This window comes from Spinacia oleracea, chromosome 5, assembly GCF_020520425.1.
Source record: "Spinacia oleracea cultivar Varoflay chromosome 5, BTI_SOV_V1, whole genome shotgun sequence".
In the NCBI taxonomy this organism is placed as follows: domain Eukaryota; kingdom Viridiplantae; phylum Streptophyta; class Magnoliopsida; order Caryophyllales; family Amaranthaceae; genus Spinacia; species Spinacia oleracea.
Window position 1 is genome coordinate 119,816,943 of NC_079491.1, and position 9,673 is coordinate 119,826,615.

Consider the following 9,673-nt stretch of genomic DNA (forward strand, 5'->3'; position numbering starts at 1 on the left):
TTGCCTAATCTTGAAATTAAAATTGAGTGCACTAATAAACAACAAAGCGTCTTCAACATTGGTAACATCGAAAAACAGTAATCCATTAGAGAAGCATAAAGGTTGAATGAGTTAAATCCAATAATAAAGAATCAAGGTTGAAAAAGTTAAATCCATTTCTGAATAAACAAGATTTAGATTCAAACAACATCAACAAACTAGAAGGTGGATGGAAAAAAAAAACCAGATCAAAAAACTTTGGGGAGATGGAAAAAAAACAGATCTTTGGTTTCATTGACATTTCAGATATTAATTTTTTTATTTTTTTTTTGAAATTCAAATTGGGGCTGAAATTTTTGAAGCTGACTAGGAGGTGACTAGGACAAGAGCCGGCAAAAATAGCCAATAAGCTAACATGGTATCATGACAAGACTTAGACTCAGTCTAAGTGTGGGTTTTGCGAAAAAAAAATGACTTTCTATATTCCCCTATGTGTAATTTAATATTGCTCCCTTCCCAGTGCACGGATAGCAATGTATATAAAATTCTAATTTTCATGTTAACATATTTTAAATTAATTAATTAATTTAAAAATAGTAGCTTCTCATTTTCCCAATGCACTGATAAGTACTCTTCACATTCCACTTTCCACTTTATGGCAGCAAGCTACATACATTGGGCGGGGAAAAAGTGAAGGATAAAGCGACATGTGTACAATTTTTTTTTTGGGGGGGCGGGGGTGACGTCAGCAGGGATTGCTTTAGTGATAGTTATAGATTTGGGCTAAGAGAGTAGCAAAAACTGAAGAAAAAAATTCGTTCGGTTTTTTTTGATTTCAGAATTCACAGTCAAAACCAAACCATAATTATTCTGATTTTTTCATATTTTCCAGTCCAACACCCAACCGAAAATCGAAAACACCCAAACTGAATTGCTAATTCGGTTCGATTTTCAAATATTCTCTACCAGACTCTAGGGTGGGTACGTGTAACGAGTAGTGTGAGGTAAAGGGAGTATTGTTTTTATAAGGCAAATTAAACAAAAATTATGATATTATTCTCTCAAAATATATCCTAACTTATCTAAGAAAATAAAATAAGAAAATAAAATAAGAAAATTTATATCCTTAAAAGTGTTTATATCTTTGTAGAACTCAATGTGGTGACAAATGGATGCAACATATATAGTCTATCACAGGATTAGTTTCTTGATAGACATGACACAAAGTATGATTGTCGAAGCAGTTGTTTAAGTAATGATGTAAACTAATCGGGTATGGATCATCACCCACATTCTTTCATCCCACCCGATCAGTCCGTCACCATGTTTATCCATCACCAAAATTCCATCTATCCATCTTCTGCAGGTGAAGCGAGTGGATCTGAGTAGTTTTTCTTAAATTATGAAAAAACAAAACTACTATGACCTAATATGCATATCATATTATCATATAATTTGTTTTAAAGTTATCTTACAATACCTACTTACGACTCATATAACTATTACTCATCACATAACTTATAAGAAGAAAAATATAATATTCAACAACCACTAGCTTAATAAATAATTATGCCATCTGAAAAATGAAGACTTTGCCACATTGTATTTAAATGAGCGAAGTATCCTTCCCCACATATATTGCAACCCGAGCCACTACACCCATTGAAAAAATAAACGGGCGGAAATTGGGTCGTATGGTAAAGATATGATTGGTCTGACGATGGACAAAAAAATATCACACGAATTTGACCAATGTCTATTTCATACGGACTTTCACTCGCTTTATTAAATCAGGTGACCAACTTATTGGACCATCCACCGAATATTTTCATCCATAACTGTATTTTCCAAGAGCAACCTAAATATAACGAGGGGGACACTTTGAAAATATTTATATTTGAATTCATATCCAAAAAGTCTAAACAAGTACGCAAACCTTTCGTTGCCAATTTTAAAAACTCTAGCATAAAGACAAACAACAAATTTTAATTACTAATATTAAAAAGTCTATTATAAAGACTAAAAAACTAAAAACATTTTGTTTAAATTAAAATTATAGTTATATTTTAATTCAAATTGTTAGTTGTCTAACATTAAAGTCTTCCAAATAATATTGTCATAAATATTTTCCTAATTAATTTTATTTTCTATTGATGTCATTTCCAAAATGGGAAGATACAAATTTGTTACAACCATAACCTAAAATTGCTAAACAAACGAAAAGAAACGAATAGAATAAACACACTAAACTAAGTTTTAAAAATCCTCTCAAAAAAAAAAACTAAGTTTTAAAAGTAAGAGTGCCGTCTTCCACGGTCGTCTCTAGTCCCAACACCCTTCACTAAACTATAGGAATAGGAGTAGCAAACACAAACATCTTTGCTTCCTTTTTCTCTCTCCTCCTTCATTCTCATTTCTCACATTGTTGTTGTTGCACTATTCAATGCCAACAATTAGTGTAAGATTTACACTAATTTAATCACATTTAATTATTTGAAAGAGAAAATTATTATTTCTTCTTCTTCTTCTTCCTTTTCTGGGAAGAACACCCTTAAAAAAAATCAGTCAAAACAACCCCTTTTTTTAACTGGGAAAACAAAAACAAAAAGGAAAACCTCCTTCATTTTTCTTGGTTTCTTATTTTGATGAAATCTAAGCTTCTAAAAACCCTAGAAAGCTCAAAGATCAAATTAATGTAATGGGTTTTTTCTTGAAATGTGGTCCTAACAAATGGGTCGAAGTCAGAATTTTCAGATAAGCAGCAAATGTTTCAGATTTTGTTGTTCATAACAGAGAAAAAAAGAGTAATATTGCAAAAAAAATTAGTGGAGTTTTGCGGTTGTTGTTGAAGCTTTGAGTATGGCTAGACGTCATGGGTGGGAACTCCCTGCTCATTCTTTGCAGGTACATTTATGTTGCTGTTACTTTGTTTGTTGTGGTGATTTCAGAAATAGTGTCAATAATGTGTGATGTGATGATGGTATTTTTGTTGGGAGAGCTTCCTCTTCAATTGAGGTGTGACCCGGCTCGAATCCGGATTAGTTGGAGTCTATTAGGGTATAGATTACCAAGTGTAGTACCTTAAAAATAAAGGATAATGGTAAGAAAATTTAGTTTTTGGTGTTGATTGTTTGAGGAGGAGAGAGAATTTTCAAAAAAGCATGAAAAGTGGATCTTTACGTTTCTCTTTGCTTTCCATAGAATTGTCACTTGTGCAAGTTTTTTGAACAGTATTGGAGATCTGTATTTTGGGTTATTGTTGTTTTGTTCGTTATATTATTTTGTATTTTTATACACTTCATAATGATTTTTGTTTTTTTGTCTCTTTAGCAATTGAATGATTTCCCATTTGAGCTTTCTGAATGTTTGTTTCAATTTTTTGAAGGAAATTTTGATTTGCTTCATTGTGTTCACTTTTAGAGCTGATAGTTGAGTTAGGGATTCCGAATTACGGATTAATTGTTAATTGTCCCCTAATTATAGTATAAATATAGTAAAAAATCTGATGCTAATTCTAGTGGAATCAGCTGATGTGACCTTTCTAACGAGAGATTAATTTTAGGTAGCACATTAGTGTCAAAAAAGTGAGTAGTTATCTTTTTGTGCTTTTTTTTGGTAGTGTGAATCAAGTGGGTTGGTGGTAGGAAACTAGGAATTAGTAGTGAACTGTTAGATGCAACTTTTCTTGTATGACTATGACTTGGTCTTGGATTTTGCATGAATTTCCACAAGCTCATTCTTGGTTGTCACTTGTGTGCTTCTCATATCCCCAATTTTGTCACTTTGTATTCCGAATACATTTGTGTTTGAACTCTTCCCCTACTAGAAATCCAACATTGGCGTTTAACTTGCAGTTTCCTGGAAAAATTGTAATTGGTACATGGATGGATGTCTCAGTCACTTGGAAGTATGACTAGTGGTTTTGCGCTCTTCAAAACTTAGTGTGAGTGTTTTGATAATGATGGTTGACCATCAATGTTTCTAGATGGGCAGGTCTGAGAATAGGGAAGGGTGGGATTAGGGGTTCGGTGAAGTCACAGGACTGACAGGAGCATAATGATTGTCACAATGTGGCAATTCATGAATCCTTAATGATTACGAGAAATTTACAATTGCATGAGTGTTGATTATTTTTTGTGGTGGTTGGGGGAAACTTTGAATTGGTTAATGGACAGAAACTTTAGCAGTGTGCTATTGGGAATGTAGGGATATCCTGATATTGATGCTTGCACATGGGGTTGATCACTCATTTGTTTGTGGTTATTAGTTGTAGTGAGCCATTTGATGGAGTAAATACGAGAACAAATAAATAACTTGATTTTCATGTTTTTTGTATGTGGAGTTACGATGCCTGCAACATGAAGATCAATGGTGTTCCATAGGTTTTGTAGCTTTTTGTTGTTTGATGAATAATTACCTCTTTGAACTCGTACTCTCACATCAATATCTTTGATATGAATGGAGTTTTTTGTTGGTTGATGATTGATTACCAATACTGGCCAATTGCGGTGCTTTTTTCCCTCGTCTTTGGATAGTATGATACTGAGCTACTTAAAGAAAAATACAGGATCTGTTAGCGAAATGATATTACTTTGAAGCCCTAACCCTTTCTTAATCTTTGTTGTGCCCATATTGTGGCTATCACAGCGTATTTCCTGCTAAATTTAAAGCTCCTAATATTTTTCATTTTTTTTAATCTTTGATGTGAGCAGATTGTGGCTATTACAGTGTATTTCCTGCTAACAATTGCATATTATGCGTTCTTTGCACCATTTGTTGCGAAGGATGCATTCTATGAGTATCTGGCTATTGGTGGTTATACTTTTCTGGTAAGATTTGACCCTTTCTTATGGAGTATTCTTTTCGTTGCTAATTCTGTGTGAAATAATTTTAAAAAGGTTTCAGCTCTGGTGGGTCAGAGATACAGAAGTTGTTACTATAAAATTGGTGAAATTGTCCAGCAGAGATAATTAGAAGAATCGAAATCACATTGTCAGTTTAATTGGCACAGTTTATCCCTTTTCTTGAACATACAAAGTTAGCATCATATTTTTTTTTACACCAAAGAAATCTTGCCCCTTATTCAGTCAATTTTTATCCACTTTGGCCATTACCTGATTTTATCATTGTAATATAACAGCACCGAATAAAGGTCCACGGAGCACATAGATCTCTGATTTATTCTGATACCCATTTGGATGGCACATCATAGTTCACTTTTCTTTTACTCCCCATTGATCTGCTATGAATTAGCATAGATAACAGACCAAAAACAGTAGATTAATGGCAGAAAAGAGAGATTAAGGGGGTGGGAAAGATGATTAGCGAAGAATAAGTGATGATATGATTGAATCGATGATTTAATCACGATTACAACCTAGCCACTCTTTTGAGAGGAATGGCACTCTGCCAATGAAACTAACTGTCTACTTTTCCACAATATTCAACATGACATCCCCTCTCAACTAAGCTCTATGTATATAGAGCTTCTTCCTAACTAATCCCCTAACTTATTCCCCAAGATATCTCCCTACTAACTTATAGAGCTATTTCCTGTAGTTCCCCTACTCCATATATCAGTTCATGGCACGATCATTGTTTGTTTTTTTACATGCAGGCCTTAGGCGTGTTAATACTTTATGCTAGATGCACAGCTATTGATCCAGCTGACCCTGGTATTCTGATTGAGCCAGACAGAACGGCTAGATCACAGCGTGAAACCAGTTTGCCAGGTCAGTTCAAATTGTACTTAGTAGTATCTTCATAAAATCCTGCATTGTTTTGCACTGAGTATATACAAATAAATCGTAGGAACCTATTGGATTTTATGGCATTTAGCTTCATGCCATCCTTTTGTTTTTGCTCACAAGGATATTCTTAGCAGGTAATGCATCTTCAATAGAAGAACCATGCAAAACAGGACTCGGGGGTGGTGAAAGGTCAGATGCATATAGTCCACCTTTTTGTTCAAAAGTTGGAGGACTCTTTTGTTTTTGCCTTGTACGAGAAGATTGTCGAGATGATGAGGAAGTTGTTCAGCAATCATCAGGAGAAGAAGAGGCTTTGTTTTGCACGTTGTGTAATGCTGAGGTAAATGATCTTTCATCTTGAGAAATTGCTAGAGTATGAGATGGTATTGCTTTCTTGCACATGATGCAGATTCATGTTAACTGTTGCCAATTCTGAGTTGAACCTTTTTCTGTTTATTGGTGGCTTGACCCATTTAATTAGTTACCGGAAACTTATAACTAAGGGCTGTCACATTATTGGTTTTATATTTCACTTTGAAACCATGAAGATAATTTCACTAGTTGCTGCCTTGTAGGTGCGTAAATTCAGCAAGCACTGCAGGAGTTGCGACAAATGTGTTGATGGGTTTGATCATCATTGTCGGGTGAGTTGATAATTGAATATTACTACTATTTCCTGCTTGAGGATTGCATGCATTATTCCATAGCCTCAACTGTTGGCCTACTTACCTCTTCTTTTGGTGTAGCCAAATACTTCATTTCATTAAAACCAACTATAGCTATGGGGATTAAAATTTCGTCTTTCTCTTTTTTGCAGTGGTTGAATAACTGCGTTGGCAGGAAAAATTATTTTACATTTGTGACCCTTATGGCAATGAGCCTTCTTTGGGTGAGTCCTGAAAGATGTTAGCAATTTTCTTTTTTGTCTAGTTTCTTTTATTCATCTTCTTCAGTTACGAATTGCTAATCATACAGGCTTCATTATCTTTCTGACAGCTTGTGGCTGAATGTGGTGTGGGCATTTGGGTCCTTGTTCGCTGCTTCGTTTTTAAAGAGGCCACTGAACATCAAATAATTGAGAGGCTTGGAGATGGATTTTCACGCCCTGTTTTTGCTACAGTGGTGGTACTATATATGGCTTTTTTGCTGAAATTTTCTGCTTAAGCTTTATGTTAAGACTTTTTTCAGCATGTGGTTCTTGAGGTCAAATGCGAAATGGAGAAAGATTTCTTCAATCATAAAAGGAAATTGTTGAGACAAATTGGCTTTATGAAATCTTTGCTATGGGGAAGACGTGTCTGAGTGATACTAAACTGATTGGTGGTGGTTGTTTTTTGTCAATGTCATTGTTTCTCTGGCTATATCCATTTCCTTACTTGTACAGGATGAAGTTTTTATTGAAAACACAAGTGTATACTTCGTATATCTTTTTGGACATCCATTTTAGGCGAGTGTGAAATGTAATGTGAGGCGGGACTAAGGGAGTATTCAAAATATTTTTCTTACCAATAGCAGCAGTTGGCGTGTAGTCTTCTGGTAAAAAATGTGATACAGACCATTACTGTTCTTGTTGCTATGTGACTTGAATCTTCTTGTGGAGAATTTGGCTATCTCATGACTGAATTTCTGCCAATGGCTGTCTTATTGAAATTTGATGCAAATATTGTTTTTTTCTTCAGGCGCTTGGCACAACTGTCTCCTTTCTGGCAATCGTGCCTCTGGGAGAACTGTTCTTCTTCCATATAATTCTCATCAGAAAGGTCAGAGTTTTAGATATCTAAACCCTAATTTTTTTATTTGGTGCTCCTCTCCCTTGTTCCATCAAACCTTTTTTCTGAACACGTTTATGTCAGTGAATTGTTGTTCTGCAAATTCTTTTACTTTCACGTAATTTAAATCATACAATCATCACTACAGGGAATTACGACTTACGAGTATGTTGTTGCAATGAGGACCCAAAGTGAACCACCTGGACCATCAGTTGGTGGAGAACAGCTAAGTCTACCATCTTCACCAACAAGCTCTGCAGTGACTGCCATAAGTGGGCGAAGCTCTGTTGGGATGGGTTTGCAATACAAAGGCACTTGGTGTACTCCACCTAGAATTTTCCAGGTAGTTAAACAATCTTCTGTAGAAAGTCTAAACAAGCTCTTGTTCTGTTTCCGTACAAAAATCATTATTGAATGAAAATTGATATTTGTTTCTGGGTTTGTTTGAGCAGGATGAAATTGAACATCTAGAGCCAGGGACTGTGCCATCTACTGTGGACCCAGATGCCTTACCCAATGATAAGGGTAAAAGGGTGGCCCAGCGGCCTGTTAGGATTAGTGCTTGGAAGCTCGCAAAACTAGATTCTAGAGAGGCAATTAAAGCGGGTGCAAAAGCTCGAGCATCATCATCTGTATTACGGCCAGTGAATTCTCGACCTCATCCTTATGACAGTGACCAGTTATCCAGCAGCAATGTAAGTGGGTTAAGTAGTCCTATTAGCATGAAGTCATCAGGGTTTCTGAATCGACATTTGAGAGCAGGAATCCCGAGGCTGTCTTCTGCAAAGAGTTCTTACCCACCAAGCAGGGCAAGCAGGGAGGATATTGAGGCGTGTGCCCGTAGTATAAGCAACATAAGCAGCCCTCCTCATGCCTCACACCTTGCTACCCCTTCTCCATTGCCTTCAAATGCAGATCACTTCAACCCCATGTACCAATCATCAGCAAATCAGTCCCCTTTGTCATCAAGAGCAGTTAATGCAGCTTCTTCTACTAGTTTGAAGAAAAACGAGCCAAATGTCAGAGGAGAAAGCACAAAAAATACAGTTTACTGGGATCCAGAAGCTGGAAGATTTGTTTCAGCGGCTTCTAGAGGTTCAGGTGCAGGTGGTGCTGCTTCCTCCTCACGGGCGGAGCTGTCATATACGGGTCAGTCCATATTTTTTGGTGGTCCTCTCGTGAATGAGAATTTGACCAGAAGTACTGCGGGGTCAGGAGCTGTTGCAGGAGCAGGGGATAGAGACAGAGGAGGCGGTATTTTTCAGCAGGGTCGACCACAGAGGGGTGCACAGCTTCCTGTGTTTCTTCCTAGTGATTCACAGTTACCTTCTAGGGTGCCTTGAACAAACTATTTTTCTTCACTTATACACCTTATTTAGATCCTAGAATTCAGTGAACTCTCTTTTCAATTTCAGTTGGTCTTTTTTCCTTGTATTGTGCAGCTACTAGTTAGGCAAATTTTGAATCATTTCTGGCAAACCATGCTAATGAAATTTGATCAATCTATCCATCTGTAATCAATTTCCATTCAAGACACTGAGTGCTTACTGAATTCATCTGTGCAGCCATTCTAACGCACCCCCATTGTTTATGTAACTGAAAGCTTGAGCTATATGCTACTACGTTGTCTACTTTCACCAACTGTATGTTTAAACTTTAAAGCAGAGATAGCTAGGACACAAGATGAGACATTTCTTAGGAATTAACAAAGTCTTGCAATTTTTTTAATATTTCAATTCATCCACTTTATAAGATATTAAATTCAAATTGATATTACGACGTTAATAGGTCTTTTGCGCACCCGTTGTACAATAAATTTATTATATACTGGTAACTGTTAATTGATTAACTTTTTAATTAGGAAGTTACTTTGATTGTATTAACTTAAGGGATAATTTTTATTTTAAGAAAAATGTCACTAAAAAATAAATAACTTTTACATTATATTGTAGTACCTTTTAAACATTTTGGGTAACTTCACATTTGCCTTATGATATCTTATTTATACCGGATGTAATTAACAGTTTGAGTTGCCACTCTAACGCTTGTTTTTTCTAAGCCTTTATTTGATTGGGAGGAATTGGAAGGAAAAGAAGAGAAAGGAAAGGAAAAATAATGTTTCTTGTATTTGGTACAAATAATTATATGGGAAGTGGAAGGAAATGAAGGGAATTG

The 9,673-nt window shown here is 35.8% G+C and overlaps 1 protein-coding gene across 1 annotated transcript; it reads left to right on the forward strand.

The window, feature by feature from the left end:
• The first annotated feature begins 2,285 nt into the window (after window positions 1-2,285).
• On the forward strand, window positions 2,286-9,076 carry LOC110789803 (protein S-acyltransferase 21). Its single transcript, XM_021994505.2, has 10 exons — window positions 2,286-2,883; window positions 4,692-4,808; window positions 5,597-5,711; window positions 5,864-6,069; window positions 6,305-6,373; window positions 6,547-6,618; window positions 6,726-6,854; window positions 7,409-7,489; window positions 7,647-7,841; window positions 7,951-9,076. The coding sequence occupies exons 1-10, from the start codon at window positions 2,839-2,841 to the stop codon at window positions 8,839-8,841; spliced, it is 1,920 nt and encodes a 639-aa protein (XP_021850197.2). The 5' UTR covers window positions 2,286-2,838; the 3' UTR covers window positions 8,842-9,076.
• Window positions 9,077-9,673: the final 597 nt, after the last annotated feature.

What these genes read in the sequence shown, in the direction of transcription:
- LOC110789803 (XM_021994505.2), top strand. Translation starts at nt 2,839, where the DNA reads ATGGCTAGACGTCATGGGTGGGAACTCCCTGCTCATTCTTTGCAG. An exon ending in GCACGTTGTGTAATGCTGAG is followed by an intron (nt 6,070 to 6,304) that starts GTAAATGATCTT and finishes GCTGCCTTGTAG; the next exon opens with GTGCGTAAATTCAGCAAGCA. An exon ending in GGTTTGATCATCATTGTCGG is followed by an intron (nt 6,374 to 6,546) that starts GTGAGTTGATAA and finishes TCTTTTTTGCAG; the next exon opens with TGGTTGAATAACTGCGTTGG.